The following is a 17,959-nucleotide window of genomic DNA, read 5'->3' as shown; positions in this document are numbered from 1 at the left end:
CCTTGTATGGTCTCAGGAACTTGACCTGACTGGGGAGGTATGAGGATTAAGAAAGGGTAGACCCAGGGACACAGAAAAGCTGGTATTGGGTTTTCTGGGCCCTCTGATGGAGAAGCCCCAGTATCCTGGAAGCTCAGTGTACTTATTGCAGCTAAACAAGGAGGTGGGGTTACTGCATGCAGATAAATATGAAGGCGATCAGGAAGGCAGGGTTAGCCCATCTTCGCAGGCGCAGTCTCTGCAGGAGAACAGTCTTAGGTCATAAACATCTGGAGAGAAAGCTATGGTGGAAGTTTTCTGTACACACTGTCAACATGGCACTTGTACCCATGGAAGGCTTTGCCATCCTTCTGAGCCTCACCTGGGATAGGCATTGGTCCCTGACATGGCTGTGCCTGTGTCAGACAACATATACTCACTCAGACTTTTCTTGCTTTTTATATTGGATTTTCACTAAAAAATTATTTTACCACAACATTTAGTAAATGTAAAAGTTTTGGCCAGGTAGTGGTGGCACATGCCTTTAATCCCAAAACTCAGGAGGCAGAGGCAGGCAGATCTCTGTGAGTTCAAGGCCAGCCTGGTCTACAAGAGCTAGTTCCAGGACAGGCTCCAAAGTTACAGCAAAACCCTGTCTTGAGAAACCAAAACCAAAACAAAACAAAACAAGTTTTGTCACAATTGTCTCCAGACAGTGTCAGCTGATCTACTTTTATTTTTCTCCCTGTCAATAATCCTGGTCTGTTTCTTGGTAAGCACTGCATTGCTATGTCCTGGTGTTTGAATGATGGCTGTGTCGGTGTGCTCAGTCTGTAAGTCCTTAGGTGGACATGTGTTACTTTACTAGGAAGAAAGAAGGGTTGATGGTGGCAGCATTCCTTACTTCAGTTAGCTTTCACTTTAAGGTATGAAATCTGGTATGATCTTTTCCACTACTTTGTATATCTCTGCTATGAGTTTAGTCTGTTGTGTTTGAGCTCCCTTGCACTGAGATGGATAGAAGAGTTTGGGGTTGAATAGGAGTCATTTTTTTCGTCCTAGGGGTCGGGAAGCCTTAGTTAGGCTCTTGAGGCTTTCTGCTAGTGAAAAGTTAAGAGGGTAATGTGTATAAATCAGATCCTTGTGGACAGGTCCCTTTTTTCTCGCAGAAACCATAGACCTTTTCTCCTCATGTTAATGAGGATTCCGTTTTAAACCTGTAGACTAGAAATTTGATCTTCACAGAAACCTGTATTTTTTATTAAGGATTTGGACCTAATTAGATCTCATAAATGTGGTATACTTAGGAAAATTAAAAAGGAAAAGCCTTTGAAACTATTCTTTATCTGTAGAACTAGAAATTAGTTATAGTCTGAACTGAGTATTTATATTTTCAAAACTTTAATTTTTAGGAATATTCTTTTTTTTGAGGGGGATTGAGACAAGGTTTCTTTGTGTAGTAGTGGCTATTCTGGAATTGGCTCTGCAGATCAGGCTGGTCTTGAACTCTTTTTTTATTTTATTTTGAGACAAGGTTTCTCTGTAGCTTTTGTGGCTTTCCTGGAACTAGTTCTTGTAGACCAGGCTGGCCTTGAACTCAAAGAGATCTGCCTGCTTCTACCCCTGAGTGCTGGGATTAAAGGTGTGTGCCACCACCGCCTGGCTTGGCCTCGAACTTTTTTTTTTTTTTTTTTTTTTTTTTTTTTTTTTTTTTGGTTTTTCGAGACAGGGTTTCTCTGTGGCTTTGGATCCTGTCCTGGAACTAGCTCTGTAGACCAGACTGGTCTCGAACTCACAGAGATCCGCCTGCCTCTGCCTCCCGAGTGCTGGGATTAAAGGCGTGCGCCACCATTGCCCGGCCTTGGCCTCAAACTCTGATTCCCAAGTGCTGGGATTAAAGGCGTGTGCCACCATGACCTGGCATCATTTAGGAACATTCTTTCTCTGACTTATTAAACAACACCCTTTCTACTTAAAAAAATTTGCATATACATTTTAGGGATAATACAGCTTTTTTTTGAGACTTGATAGAAAGATATATTTTGATTTATACTTGCTGAAAGAACCCCAGTCTCAACCCCTTAGAGTTATTTTCATTTTCCACAATAAGCACGGGTCACATTATTGACTCTTTGTTATGAGGAATAATACAATTTATTCACAGGTAAAGATGTCCATACTAACTGGAATTCATTTTTGATTTTTAAAAAAATTTTGTTCCAACCCCTCATGTTGAATTTATTTATTTCAGATTTATATTTTGATAATCAAGGTGATAGTTTTATTAAGATTTTAAGCATAAATTATTAATTTTTGAGAGCCTCGTGTGTCCTTGGCTGGCCTTGAATTCTCAGTATAGACAAGGATTACTATAAGCTTCTGATTATTCTGCCTCCACCTCCCAAACCCCAAGATTATAGGTGTGTACCGGCATGCCTGGTGTTGTGCAAACTGGGGATTGAATCCAGGTCTTGAGGCATGCTAAGCATGCTAACCCCAAGATTTTAACACAGATTAAGAGTTTTTAACAGCCTGTTAGAAGAGAGAGCCCCTTGTACGTTTAAACTAGGTTTAAAAGATAAAAGGTAACCTTTATTGATGTAATAGTAAAGTAAGATTTTATTCATGTGAAGGAAGCGCTGGAAAAGCAAGAGCAAGAGAAGAATGAGATGGAGTCTCACGTCAGGGAGACTGCATTGGAGGACTTTAGATTACAAGCAGAGCAGTGGGAAGCAGAACGAAGAGAGTTACAGCTTATAGTACAGGTATTTTAAAAATAATTAGTCTCTAAAATGTGTTTTTGATGCTTATGATACTAAAATTTTATTAATAGGATAATTTACTAGCTCCCTCAGGTGAAAAACGATTCTAAGTCTTTGATTTCTGGAAGGCCACGTTTCACCTGCAGTGACGTGACAGTAGGGAAGTGGTTGCAAATAGGGATTGTGATTATTACAGTTGGACAGCTTCATTGCAGGGTGTGTATGACTTATAGGTCTTTAGTTTTGAGATAGGGTCTCACGTAGACCAAGCGGGACTTAAACTTGCTGCATATCTCTTGTTATGCTTACCAAAAGTAGGTGTTTTTTAAAAATATACTTTTATTAGGATATATTAAGCATACAAAATAATTTTGGGGGGTAGTGGTTTCGAGACAGGGTTTCTCTGTGTAATAGTCCTGGCTGTCCTGGAACTCTCTTTGTAGACCAGGCTGGCCTCAAACTCAGGGATCCATCTGGCTTCGCCTTGCAAGTGCTAGGATTAAAGGCATGCACCATGGCTGGATCAGTAATGGGCTTGTTATTATGTCATTTTCATACATGTGTATAGTGTATTTGATCATATGTACTCTTATTACCCTCTTTTGCTCCCCGTTACTTCTGCTCATCCATTTCTTCTTCCCAACAGTTCCCTTTCTACTTTCCTGTCTTTTGGGGGGTTGCCCACAGGAGCATGGATGGGGGATTAGTGCCGGAGCATGGGCAGCTCAGCAGTGGCTATACCACAGAAGATAATGTCTCTTCTTCCCTAAACCATGAACTGCCTATAGATGCTTAGAGAGGGGTGGGTCCTCACCAGGACCTCCTCCTAGCATCCACTAACTGCCTACAAATTCTTAGGGGTGGGTGTGGCCTCAAGAGCCTCTCCCCTTTCCATGTCAGTTTGTTCACGGGTGAAATCTTGTGCAGGTCTGAGACTTGGGAGTGTGAAGGCTGTGGCAGCCTGGAGGACAGTTCCAGAGCCCTCCTCTTTCCCTCTTTGTGTTCCATGTACCTTGGAATGGGTGATAAATTCCACTTAGGGATGAGCACTAGACAGTCACTTGTTCTTTTCCTTTTTGAAGGACTTAATCAATGGGCATAAATATAAATATTTAGGGTGATTTATTTATTTATTTATTTATTTATTTATTTATTTATTTATTCTCTGTGGGACAGTTGATCTGGAGCCTGCGGGGAGCAAGCAGGTCCCAGATCTCTGCAAATCCACATTTCTTTGCCTCCGACTCTTATGTGTTCATGGAAAAGGAACCAAAAACACGCCTTTGTGGGGAGGACTTATTTTGTTTTGAGACCAGGTCTTGCTATATTATGTAACTCTGGCTGTCTAGGAACTCACTATGTAGAACAGGCCTGCCTCTGCCTCCTAAGTGCTGGGATTAAAGGCATGCATAATTATACTCAGTTGTAAACATAAATATTGAGAAAGAAATTTTTTGATTTTTAAAATTTTATTATAAAGAGCTTTCAACTTAAAAAAAATCTGAGTTCAAGGCCAGCCTGGTCTCCAGAATGAGTTCCAGGATGGCCAGGGCTATACCGAGAAACTCTGTTTCCAAAAACAAACAAACAAACAAACAAACAAACAAACACCATCCAGTGAGATTAGCCAGACCCAAAGCTTATATGTGCCAGTGAATTTATGTACAGTTAGAATGGCTGTTCTGGAGCTGTGGTGCTTCATATTACATTTTATACCTTACTAGCAGTTATGATTTTACACACACACACACACACACACACACACACACACACACACCCCTACCTTGAAAAATTTATGACAGAGTTAAATTAGAAAATAGTTATATGGGCCAGACAGTGGTGGTGCATGCCTTTAATCCCAGCATTCAGAAGGCAGAGGCAGGTTGTCTCTGTAAGTTCGAGGCCAGTCTGGTCTACAGAACTAGTTCCAGGATAGCTAGGGGTCTTACACAAAGAAACCCTGTCTCAAAAAACCAAAAAGAAGAAGAAGAAAGAAGAAGAAGAAGAGGAGGAGGAGGAGGAGGAGGAGGAGGAAGAGGAAGAAGAAGAAGAAAATTATATCTCTTTTTTTCATGACTCAGGTGTCCTTTATAGAGGAAGTTTGACAGGCATATTGTGTATTTAGCCATATAACCGCTGTAGTTTCCCCATTTGATGTGGGATTTCCCTCTGTATGCTATGATTACCATTGATAAATAAAGGAACTGCTTTGGGCCTATAGCAAACTATAGGGGAATAGAGCTAGGTGCGGAAATTTAAGCTGAATTCTGGGAGAGAGAAGGCAGAGTCAGAGAGAAGCCATATAGCCCTGTTGGAGACAGACACCAGAACTTTAGCTGGTAAGCCACAGCCATGTGGTGATACACAGAATAATAGAAATGGGTTAAATTAATATGTAAAAGTTAGCCAATAAGAAGCTAGAGCTAATGGGCCAAGCAGTGATTTAATTAATACAGTTTCTGTGTGATTATTTCAGGACTAAGTGGCTGGGAACAATTTAGTGGCCTCTTTTCTACACCCATTAGTGCTTGTGTCCTTTCTACCCATTGTCTTTGAACAAGATTTACAATACCAGATGTGAGTTCTTCCCTGTGGAACAGGCTTCAAATCCAATCAGAAAGTGGTAACCTTCATAAAAGGTCATGCCATTATTGTACCAGTGGGTATATTTTGCCTGGGAGCCTGGCCATATAGTATGAAGGGTCTGAATCTGAGAAAGACCATTGTTAACACCTCTTCTCCAGCAGTTTGAAGTAGTACCTTTGGGCACTATAGGCAGTAGCTACCAGGGAGGAAGCTTCTAGCTCAGCTTCAACTTGATTTTTCTATAACCTACAAAGTATGTAGTGTCTTCAGGACTAATTGTCTTACCGTGCTATTGTAGTTAATGTTACTATTGCTGCAATGAAACACCGTGACCAAAAGGCAAGTTAGAAAGGGAAGAGGTTTATTTAGTTCATTATTGAAGGAAGCCAGTACAGGAACTCAAAACAGGACAGAAACCTGGAGGGGTGCTGCCTACTGGCTTGCTCCCCATGACTTGATCATCCTGCTTTCTTATAGAATCTAGGACCAACAGCCTAGGGGTGGTACCACCTTCAACGAGCTGGGCCCTCCCCATCAGTCACTAATTAAGAAAGTGCCCTATAGGCTTGCATGCAGCCAATCTTATGGAGACATTTTCTCAATTGAGGCTCCTTCCTCTCTGATGACAATAGCTTGTGTCAAGTTGATGTACAACTATCCAGCACACATGTAGTTCTGGTGGGTAACCAATACTAGTGGCAAGAGCCAGTATGGTTTTGAGGACTTCAGAAGCCTCCCTGGCCAACAACTTGTAGGGAGGTAGCCAGTCGCTGGCACTGCAATTTTCGTTTAATAACTGTGGCTTGGAGAGTGGCTTTATCTACCCATACAGGGTGCCTCCCTTCAACACTCCTCCCCCATTTAAATTATTTTGTAATAAGTTCACAAAGGAGCAGGTTCTTTTTTTTATTATTATTATTTTTATTAAAGATTTCCATCTCCTCCCCCTTCCCTCCCCTCCCTTCCACCCATACCCCCACTCCACCCCTCTCCAAGACAAAGAGCCATCAGGGTTCCCTTCACTATGTTAAATCCAAGGTCCTACCAGCTCCCCCTAAGTCCAGGAAGGTGAGCAATCAAACTGACAAGGCTCACAGTGAGCCCGTCCATGCTGTAGAGTTCATGTTCATCGCCATTGTCCTTGGTTTCTCAGTCCTCCTCCACCGTCAGCCACATTCAGAGAGTCCGGTTTGGTCCCCTGTTCCATCAGTCCCGTTCCAACTGGACTTGGCGGTCTCCCGTTAGATCTGTCCCACCGTCTCAATGGGTAAACGCACTCCTCATGGTCCTGACTTCCTTGCTCATGATCTCCCTCCTTTTGCTCCTCATCGGGACCTTGTGATCTCAGTCCGGTGCTCCTATGTGGGGCTCTGTCATTTTCTCCATCCAATGCCAGGTGAAGGTTCTATGGTGATATGCAAGAAATTCATGAGTATGGCAATAGGATCTGTACATTTCTGGCACCCTCTCCTCAGCTGCCCAAGGACCTAGCTGGGGGCGTCTTCCTGGACACCTGGGAACCCCTCTAGAGTCAAGTCTCTGCCAACCCTAGAATGGCTCCCTTAATTAAGATATATAATTCCTTGTTCCCATATCCACTTTTCCTATATCCCTACCATCCTATTCCCCCAAGCTCTTCCCATCCTCCACTTCACACTTTTCTCTCCCCATCCTCCCCTCCCCCCATCCCCCTACCCCCATGTTCCCATTTTTTGTCCGGCAATCTTGTCTACTTCCAGTATCCAGGAGGATAACTATATGTTTTTCTTTGGGTTCACCTTCTTATATAGCTTCTCTAGGATTTTTTACGAATTATAGGCTCGATGTCCTTTATTTGTGGCTAGAAACCAATTATGAGTGAGTACATCCCATGTTCATCTTTTTGGGCCTGGGTTACCTCACTCAGGATGGTGTTTTCTATTTCCATCCATTTGCATGCAAAATTCAAGATGTCATTGTTTTTTACCGCCGAGTAGTACTCTAATGTGTATATATTCCACACTTTCTTCATCCATTCTTCCACTGAAGGGCATCTAGGTTGTTTCCAGGATCTGGCTATTACAAATAATGCTGCTATAAACATAGTTGAACAAATGCTTTTGTAATATGATTGGGCATCTCTTGGGTAAATTCCCAAGAGTGGGATTGCTGGGTCCTGGGGTAGGTTGATCCCAAATTTCCTGAGAAACCTCCACACTGCTTTCCAAAGTGGTTGCACAAGTTTGCATTCCCACCAGCAATGGATGAGTGTACCCCTTAATCCACATCCTCTCCAGTAAAGGCTATCATTGGTGTTTTTGATTTTAGCCATTCTGAGAGGTGTAAGATGGTATCTCAATGTTGTTTTGATTTGCATTTCCCTGATTGCTAAGGAGGTTGAGCATGCCCTTAAGTGTCTTTTGGCCATTTGAACTTCTTCTGTTGAGAATTCTCTGTTCAGTTCAGCGCCCCATTTTTTAATTGGGTTCATTAGCATTTTAAAGTCTAGTCTCTTGAGTTCCTTATATATTTTGGAGATCAGACCTTTGTCTGTTGCGGGGTTGGTGAAGATCTTTTCCCAGTCAGTAGGCTGCCTTTGTGTCTTAGTGACAATGTCCTTTGCTTTACAGAAGCTGCTCAACTTCAGGAGGTCCCATTTATTCAATGTTGCCCAGTCTGTGCAGCTGGGGTTATGCGTAGGAAACGGTTCCCTGTGCCCATTTGTTGTAGAGTACTTCCCACTTTCTCCTCTATCAAGCTCAATGTGTTCAGATTAATATTGAGGTCTTTAATCCATTTGGACTTGAGTTTTGTGCATGGTGATAGATATGGGTCTACTTTCATTCTTCTACAGGTTGACATCCAGTTATGCCAGCACCATTTGTTGAAGGTGCTTTCTTTCTTCCATTGTGTGCTTTTAGCTCCTTTATCAAAAAATCAGGTGTTCATAGGTTTGTGGGTTAAGATCTGGGTCTTCTATTCGATTCCATTGGTCGACTTCTCTATTTTTATGCCAATACCAAGCTGTTTTCAATACTGTTGCTCTGTAATAGAGTTTGAAGTCAGGGATGGTAATGCCTCCAGAAGTTCCTTTATTGTATAAGATTGTTTTGGCTATCCTGGGTTTCTTGTTCTTCTATATAAAGTTGATTATTGTCCTCTTGTCCTCTCAAGATCTGTGAAGAATTTTTTTTTTTTTTTTGGTTTTTCGAGACAGGGTTTCTCTGTGGCTTTGGAGCCTGTCCTGGAACTAGCTCTTGTAGACCAGGCTGGTCTCGAACTCACAGAGATCCGCCTGCCTCTGCCTCCCGAGTGCTGGGATTAAAGGCGTGCGCCACCACCGCCCGGCATCTGTGAAGAATTTTGATGGCATCTTTAAGGGGATTGCATTAAATCTATAGATTGCCTTTGGTAGTATTGCCATTTTTACTATGTTGATCCTCCCAATCCAAGAGCAAGGGAGATCCTTCCATTTTCTGGTATCCTCTTCAATTTCTTTCTTCAAAGACTTAAAGTTCTTGTCAAATAGGTCTTTCACTTCCTTGGTTAGAGTTACCCCAAGATATTTTATGCTATTTGTGGCTATCGTGAAAGGTGACGCTTCTCTGATTTCTTTCTCTGCTTCCTTATCCTTTGTGTATAGGAGGGCAACTGATTTTTTTGGAGTTGATCTTGTATCCCGCCACGATACTAAAGGAGTTTATCAGCTGTAGGAGTTCTTTGGTGGAGTTTTTCGGGTCGCTTATGTACACTATCATATCATCTGCAAATAACGAAAGTTTAACTTCTTCCTTTCCAATTCGAATCCCCTTGATCCCCTTGTGTTGTCTTATTGCTATTGCTAGAACTTCAAGCACTATATTGAAGAGATAAGGAGAGAGTGGACAGCCTTGTCGTGTTCCTGAATTTAGTGGGATGGCCTTGAGTTTCTCTCCGTTTAATTTGATGTTAGCTGTCGGCTTGCTGTAAATAGCCTTTATTATATTTAGGAATGACCCCTGTATCCCTAATCTCTCCAAGACCTTTATCATAAAGGGGTGCTGAATTTTGTCAAATGCTTTTTCTGCATCTAATGAGATGATCATATGGTTTTTATCCTTCAGTTTATTTATATGATGGATTACACTGATAGATTTTCGTATGTTGAACCAGCCCTGCATCTCTGGGATGAAGCCTACTTGATCATAGTGGGTAATTTTTCTAATGTGTTCTTGGATTCTGTTTGCCAGTATTTTTTTTTTTTTTTTTTTTTTTTTTTTTTTTTTTTTTTTTTTTTTTTGGTTTTTCGAGACAGGGTTTCTCTGTAGCTTTGGATGTTTGCCAGTATTTTATTGAAGATTTTTGCATCGATGTTCATGAGTGAGATTGGCCTGTAATTCTCTTTCTTGGTTGGGTCTTTGTGTGGTTTAGGTATCAGGGTGATTGTAGCTTCATAAAAGGAATTTGGCAATGACTGTTCTGTTTCTATATTATGAAATACCTTAAGGAGTATAGGTATTAGGTCTTCTTGGAAGTTCTGGTAGAATTCTGCATTGAACCCATCAGGTCCTGGGCTCTTTTTGGTAGGGAGGTTTCTGATAACAGTTTCCAATTCTTCGTGACTAACAGGACTATTTAGAGCATTTACCTGGTCCTGGTTTAACTTTGGTATATGGTACTTATCTAAAAAAGTGTCCATTTCTTTTACATTTTCCAATTTTGTGGCATACAGGCTTTTGTAGTAAGATCTAATGATTCTCTGAATTTCCTCTGTGTCTGTGGTTAGGTCCCCTTTCTCATTTCTGATCTTATTAATTTGTGTGTTCTCTCTCTGCCGTTTGATTAGTTTGGCTAGGGGTTTGTCAATCTTGTTGATTTTCTCCAAGAACCAGCTTTTTGTTTCATTGATTCTTTGGATTGTTTTCTGTGTTTCTATTTTGTTGATTTCTGCCCTCAGTTTGATAATTTCCAGTCTTCTACTCCTCCTAGGTGAGTCTGCTTCTTCCTTTTCTAAAGCTTTCAGGTGTGCTGTTAAGTCTCCAATGTGTGCTTTCTCCGTTTTTTTTAAGTGGGCACTTAGTGCTATGAATTTTCCTCTTAGCACTGCTTTCATAGTGTCCCATAAGTTTGAGTATGTTGTGTCTTTATTTTCATTAAATTCAAGAAAGACTTTCATTTCTTTCTTTATTTCTTCCTTGACCCAGCTGTGGTTCAGTAGTTGACTGTTCAGTTTCCAAGAGTTTGTAGGCTTTCTGGGGGTAGCATTGTTGTTGAATTCTAATTTTAATCCATGGTGATCCGATAAGATGCAGGTGGTTACTAATATTTTTTTGTAACTGTGGAAGTTTGCTTTGTTACAGAGTATGTGGTCAATTTTTGAAAAGGTTCCATGAGCCGCAGAGAAGAAGGTATATTCTTTCCTGTTTGGGTGGAATGTTCTATAGATGTCTGTTAAGTCCATTTGGTTCATTACCTCTATTAAGTCTCTTAATTCTCTGTTAGGTTTCTGTTGAATTGACCTGTCCATTGGTGAAAGAGGAGTGTTGAAGTCTCCCACTATCAGTGTGTTTGGTTTGATGGCTGTCTTGAGTTCTAGTAATGTTTCTTTTATATAAGTGGGTGCTTTTTTATTAGGGGCATAGATATTCAGGATTGAGACTTCATTCTGATAGATTTTTTTCCTGTAATGAGTATAAAGTGTCCCTTTCCATCTCTTCTGATTGATTTTAGTTTGAAGTCAACTTTGTTAGAAATTAGTATGGCCACACCGGCTTGTTTCTTAGGTCCATTTGCTTGATAAACCTTTTCCCAACCCTTTACTCTGAGTAGGTGTCTGTCTTTGTGGTTGAGGTGTGTTTCTTGTAAACAGCAGAATGTTGGATCCTGTTTTCGTATCCAATCTCTTAGCCTGTGCCTTTTTATAGGTGAATTAAGTCCATTGATATTAAGTGATATTAATGACCAGTGGATGTTAACTCCGGTTGTCATTTTTTATTTGGTAGTAGAGATTGTGTGTTTCCTTTCTTTGAGATGTGCTGGTGAAGGGTCGCTAGATGTCTGAGTTATTTTGGGCAATGCTGGACTCCTTTGTTTGTGAATTTCCTTCTATTACTTTCTGTAAGGCTGGATTTGTGGCTATGTATTGTTTAAATTTGTTTTTATCCTGGAATATTTTGTTTTCTCCATTTATAGTGAATGAAAGCTTGGCTGGGTATAGTAATCTGGGCTTGCATCCATGGTCTCTTAGTTTCTGCAAAACATCTATCCAGGACCTTCTGTCTTTCATGGTTTCCATAGAGAAGTCAGGTGTTAGTCTGATAGGTTTACCTTTATATGTTACTTGACCTTTTTCCTTTCCAGCTCTTAATATTCTTTCTTTATTCTGTATGTTTTGTGTTTTGATTATAATATGGCGAGGGGATGTTTTTTTTTTTTTTTTTGATCCAGTCTATTTGGTGTTCTGTAAGCTTCTTGAACCTTAATAGGAATATCTTTCTTTAGGTTTGGGAAGTTTTCTTCTATAATTTTATTAAGTATATTTTCTGGACCATTGAGCTGTATTTCTTCTCCTTCTTCTACGCCTATTATTCTTCTTAGGTTTGGTCTTTTTATTGTGTCCCAGATTTCCTGAATGTTTTGTGATGAGAATTTGTTGGATTTGCTATTTTCTTTGATCAGTGCGTTTATTTTCTCTATGGTATCTTCAGAATCTGAGATTCTTTCTTCTATCTCTTGTATTCTGTTGGTTATGCTTGTTTCTGTAGTCTCTGTTCGTTTACATAGATTTTTCATATCCAGCTGGCCCTCGGGTTGTGTTTTCTTCCTTGCCTCCATTTCAGTTTTCAAGTCTTGCACTGTTTCCTTTATCTGTTTGATTGTTTTTTCTTGGTTTCCTAGGATATCATTTACAGATTTACTCAATTCTTCAAACTTTTTGTTATTCTTCTCATCCATTTCCTTAAAGGGAGTTTTTCACCTCCTGTTTAAGGGACTCTATTACTTTCATAAAGTCATTTTTTTCCACTTCTTCTTGAAGCTTTTTATCATAAATAGATACCATATTTTGTCAAAAACCATTTCTGCTTCCATTAAGATGATCATATCATTTCTGTCCTTGAGCCCATTTATGTGATGTATTACATTCATTGATTTGCACGTGGGATTTTCCCTGGCCTAAGCTTCACAGGGCTTGTGTGTGTTGTCATAACTACTGTGAGTTCATATGTACAGCTGTCCTGCTGTGTCTGGAGAATACTTTTTCCCTGTAGTCCTTTGCCTCTGGCCTTTACTATGTTTCCTCATCCTCTTTTGCAATGATCCCGAGCCTTCAGCGTTACCTTCATTGCTGCTATATTCACAGTGCTCATGAAATGGAAATAGTCTAGATGTTCGTCATAGACTAGATGAATGAATAATGAAAATGTGTTATATTTACACGACAGAATATTATTCAGCTGTTAGGAAAAACACAATTTTGGCAATTGAATGGAGCTGTAAGCAATTATTCTGAGTGGGGTAATCCAGACCCAGAAAGACAAACATGACATTTTCTCTCATTACTGAATGCTAGCTTTGACTCTTCAGATATCTATACTTTGTTTGGAAAATGGTCAGAACAGTAAGGGGCTCTGGAGAGGGGCCTTTTAAATACAGGAGATCGAATACAGTGTTATAAAGGGTGAAAGAGGGTAACGATGGGGTGGAGTGATGTCTCGGGTTAAGAGCACTGGCTGCTCTTACAGAGTACGTTCATCTAAGTCCCAGCATCTATATGGTGACTCACAACTGTCTGTAACTCCTGTTTTAGGAAATCCAGTGCTCTCTGCTGGCTTCTGAGGACACTACGTGCATGTAGTACACACACATCCGTTCAAGCAAACACCCATATACATAAGATAAAAATAAAATTACAAAAGATTTGCAGGAGATTAATGGAGCAGAAGAGTTGAATTGGATTTGGGGATTGGAAGGCAAGGTAGAGGAGGGAAATCAGGGTAGTATAATTACACTAAAGGACTTTCCAGAAAGTCGTGTGGGAACCTACTGCTGTAGGAGCTTCCGAAGACCCACATGCCCAAAAAGGACAGTCAGAATGGAGTTGCCATCCAGCAGTATGACACTGCTGGACACCACATGTGAGCGAATGAGAAGCCCAATGTCCGGATGCAGCTGTGGGCCAGTGATGTTCCCTTCAGCCCTCATAGGCCCTCGAGTGTTACTGCCTGTTGCTATTGCTGCTGGTCACGCTCCATAACTTGACAGCGGTATTGTTGAAGACAGCACAGACTTGAGCCATAGGACATGGAGAAGTCAAGCTCCCTGGGAAGCTGCATCCCCACTGGCTTGCTTTCATAGCATAGTGCTGGAAGGTACTGTGCATGCTGCCAGAGGAGGAGAACCATCATCCCAGTACTTGGGAGGTAGAGGCTGGTGGATCTTTGGGAGTTCCAGGCCAACCTGGCCTACAAGAGCTGGTTCCAGGAGCCAGAGCTTCACAAAGAAATCCTGTCTCAAAAATCTAAAAGGAAAAAAAAAGGCTCATCAAGACATGTCCATTGGTATAATAGTGGCTGCAAACGTGAGAGTACCCAACCACTTTTGATTGGATTTAAGTCTCCAGATACAAAATGAAATCCATACCTTCTTCTAAAAGAACTTACTGCTATTATGCTGCTAACTAGAAATAGTATTAAACTGAGTCCTAACGATTTATTGCTTTACCTGTACATTAGTACACCCATTAACTCATCATAGAAATGTCTGTCTGTCGTAGATGGTGTAGAGACCCACAGCTGGTCTAGGTGTGGAAAAAAGACTTAGATGATCAGCCTTAAGTAGTGTATGGATTTATGCTAGTTATGATGCAATGTACAGCTTATTTATCAATTTTTTGATTTATTTTTCTTTATTTTTTTCTATGAAAATGACCCCTTATGACTCTGTATGACTATGAATCTTTTTAAATTTACTTCTAGTTATGGGGGGAGGGCAGGCATCTGCAGACGCCAGAGGTGTGGGACCCTCTGCAGCTGGAGTTACAGGTGGTTATGGGCCTCCTGATGTGAGTGCTGGGAAAATCTGACTTGGGGCTGGAAGAGCAGTGCATGCTCCTTAGAGCTGAGCCATTTTTCCACTCCACAGTGTGCAGTTTACAACACAGGAACAAACTGTTTTCCTTCTGATCCTTTCAGGAGAAACCTCATACCAGATTCGCATTATACATAACCACACGGATGTGTTTTCTAAGCTAGAAAGAGCACGTTTGCTCTGATACTTTCTAAATACACTTTCTAAATACACTTCTACCAGTTTAATTAAAATTCCTCAGGATTGGAACTATAGTTTGGGTTTGCGAAGGGTTGTTTACATAGTACATATAAAGAATCATAGTTTTTGGTGTGTGTTTGTAGAAGATGTGGAAAGGAAACAAGTTTATTTTCTGACAGCACAATGTGGTTACTTGTGATGGTAAATGTCAGTTAAAAAAAAAAGCCGTTTTAAAAAACATTTTAAGCTCAACATCTCCCTCTAGTGGACAGACAGAAGAACATCTCAACTCTCTGGTGTCTGAATTCCACAGCAGTTATCACTCTTGCTTTTCCAATGCAAGAACTGAGGTCGCTTTCCGTTTGATTAGAAGATAAATTCTATGACAAAAGTTAAAGTTAAATATGTTTCAATGGAGGAAAGTTAGTTTGTATCTTACAATACATACCAGACTTGGATTATATTAATAAAGCCATACACTTAAAAACTAATACCTAATATAAGCAACCAGTATCAGTGATGTAGCTAGCACCTACCATGTACTTCATCTTAGTGTTTGCTGTTCTCAATTCAGATGTAGAAACGAAATACAGTTTTATATCATTGAAGACCATTTTGAATCCTTCTCCAACTTATCCCACTGCAGAGCCCCCATTGTGAACTTGACCTTGAATGTTGTCTAGATACTTTGATATGCTTTTACTTAGCTTTTTTAGCATTTTATGTCTTTTACATATATAAGTGGTATATCATACAATATGTATATTTGTCCAGCTTGTCTTTTTGTTATTTGCTTTTTGAGATTTAGACAAGTTAATGTAATAGCTCTAATTCACTCAGTTTGACTGCTGTATAATTTTATTCTGTATTTATTATAATTTAGTTTTTGCCTGCATGAGAATTAAGTTCTTTCCAAATTTAAATCATTACAGTGATTCTATGTATGAAATATTGTAGGTGTGTGTTTACACGTATAAAATCATTGACACTTTGTGTAGCTGTTTCCTGACTGAGGAAGGAGTGGGGTTCAAAGCTCAGGAAGCACAGGCAATGACAGGACTCACAAGAACCCTCCCACAGTCTTAGGGACAGGGGACAGTTGCTGTCTTTGGAGGAGCTGCCTGCACGTTGGGCAGGGGCTCCAGAGACGATTTTGAGAACTGGTACCCATGCTGCTGCCTGGAAGTCACCCATGCTCTGGTAAGTAGCCCTGACACTTGGATCATCACGCTAGAGGTGTGAGGAATTGCTGCTTTGGTCTGTTCTGTGCCCCGTGGGCATGTTCACATCTCCCAGGAGTATCCCGCAGCAGACATGGGAAGTGATTCTGGGTCCCGCGAAATGCGGTGATGGAGGCTGGTGTGGTGCTGCGTGGCTACAATCCCAGCGGTGCCTCCTCACCGTGGGAGGACCGGGGTTTCTAGGCCCTGTCTCAAAAACCAAACCAAATCAAGTAAAGAGCAGTAATGGCAGTCTTCACAGAACTGAAAAAGAAAAAAATCCTTTAACTTTTTATGGCGCCACCATAAAATCCTTTATAGTCAAGGCAATCATAACAAAGCTGAAGGAACATCGTACTGCTCGGTTTTTAAATTAGCTAGTAGGTTGTACTTGTCAAACCAGCATGAATTTGCCTAGAAACAGACAGACCAATGAAAGAGAGTGCTTAAAAGTAAGCTCCTAGTCTACATCCATCTGATTTTGACAAAGGTGCCAAGATTGTTTTTTTTTCCTCCAGTCTTTTCAATAGATGGGAAATCGGATGCTCTGCTCAGAGGAATGAGACAAGATCATTTTATAGCAGCTACAGCTCAAAATGGAATAAAGACATAAAGGATTCAGACCTAAAGCTGTCAAACTGTTGGAGCAGGGGAAATGCTCAAGGATGATAAACCAAGCGAAGCATTTTATTTATTTATCATGCCCTTAAGGTGTAGGAACACAAAGATAATCGGTGGTGTTGCATCAGGAAGGACACTGCAGCTGAAGAAATGTCTCGACATTTGCCTAGTCATTTCTGTGAAAAGTGTTTATTAGTACTTGAAAAAGCCATTTTAATACGAACATGTTTTTATTTTAAGCGTGTGACTGTTTTGCCTACATGCATGTCTGTGCACTACATTTAGGCTTGGTGCCTGTTGTCTGCTGTCCACAGGGGCCAGAGGAGGGCTTCTATTTGTTGTTTGTTTCTAGTATCAGAAAATTCCTTTGGCATTTTTTTTCACAAATTGGAAGCTTAGTTGGGTGGGATCTGTCCTCAAGAGGACTTTTCCTTTTATTCCAGTTGAGATTTGTACCCCCAACAATGGCACTAATTTTTTTTAACAACTGGAGTCTCCTTTATTTTATTTATTTATTTTTTTTTTGGTTTTTCGAGACAGGGTTTCCCTGTGGTTTCTAGAGCCTGTCCTGGAACTAGCTCTTGTAGACCAGGCTGGCCTCGAACTCAGAGAGCCGCCTGCCGTAAAACTTGCTAGTGTGGTGGCGCACGCCTTTAATCCCGGCACTCGGGAGGCAGAGGCAGGCGGATCTCTGTGAGTTCGAGGCCAGCCTGGTCTACAAGAGCTAGTTCCAGGACAGGCTCTAAAAAAGCTGCAGAGAAACCCTGTCTCGAAAAACCAAAAAAAAAAAAAAAAAAAAACCCAAAACAAAACAAAAAAAAAAACTTGCTAGTGTTCTTTTCCTCTGAAGATTCATTTTGTATTTCTTTTTGCCTCATTTTTTTTGCCTTTTTCATTGTAGATCTGTAAAAGAGTGATTACTCATAACCATGGGACAGAGTTAATATTAGGATGTCTTGACATTTCCAGCAAAGAAATCAGAATATTACTTTTACAATTAACAACAGGCAAGTTCTTAGGACAAAGACAGAAAGTGGCTACCCCCCCACAAAAAAAGTATTCACAATAGATCTTGCCTTCATAGTTCATATTACTGTCAGTACTGTCTTTAAAGCCCATTAAGTCTTACTTAAAGCATTCAGCTGCTTTTAGTCCAAAGTACCAAAGTCTTTCACATTCTTCCAAAAAAAAAAAAAAAAAACAAACCACATGGTCAGCTGTCTTAATTTGGTTTCTGTTGCTGTGATAAAACACCATGATCAAAGCTACAAACTTATAGAAGGAAGAGTTTATTTTGAGGTGTGGTACCAGGAGACAAGAGTGGCAGCAGGAAGGCAGGGTAGCAGGAATATCTGAGAGCTCATATTTTAAACTACTAGCAGGAAATAGATAAACACAATGAAATAGCACATGGCTTTTAAAACCTCAGTGACATAATTCTTCTAGTGAGGCTCTACTTCCTAAAACTGTCCAAACAGCACCATCAACTAGGGACCGAGTGTTCAAACACCTGAGTCTGAAAGGGACATTCTCATTCAGACCACCACTCCTGTAGCACAAATAATA

At 40.5% G+C, this 17,959-nt stretch overlaps 1 protein-coding gene and 1 non-coding gene across 2 annotated transcripts in view; one reads left to right on the top strand and one right to left on the bottom strand.

Annotated features, from left to right (window-relative positions):
• Ccdc171 (coiled-coil domain containing 171) overlaps positions 1-17,959 on the top strand; it is a 350,758-nt gene that overhangs the window by 24,623 nt on the left and 308,176 nt on the right. The window contains 1 exon segment of the mRNA XM_038333866.1: positions 2,613-2,744. Within this exon segment, the coding sequence (XP_038189794.1) occupies positions 2,613-2,744 (132 nt within the window).
• Positions 3,905-4,036, bottom strand: LOC119818151. Its single transcript, XR_005286058.1, has one exon. It is a non-coding gene; the product is annotated as a small nucleolar RNA SNORA38 (small nucleolar RNA).

The sequence above is a fragment of the Arvicola amphibius genome, chromosome 6 (genome assembly GCF_903992535.2).
Source record: "Arvicola amphibius chromosome 6, mArvAmp1.2, whole genome shotgun sequence".
Lineage (NCBI taxonomy): Eukaryota > Metazoa > Chordata > Mammalia > Rodentia > Cricetidae > Arvicola > Arvicola amphibius.
This window is presented reverse-complemented; position numbering and strand designations above follow the sequence as displayed.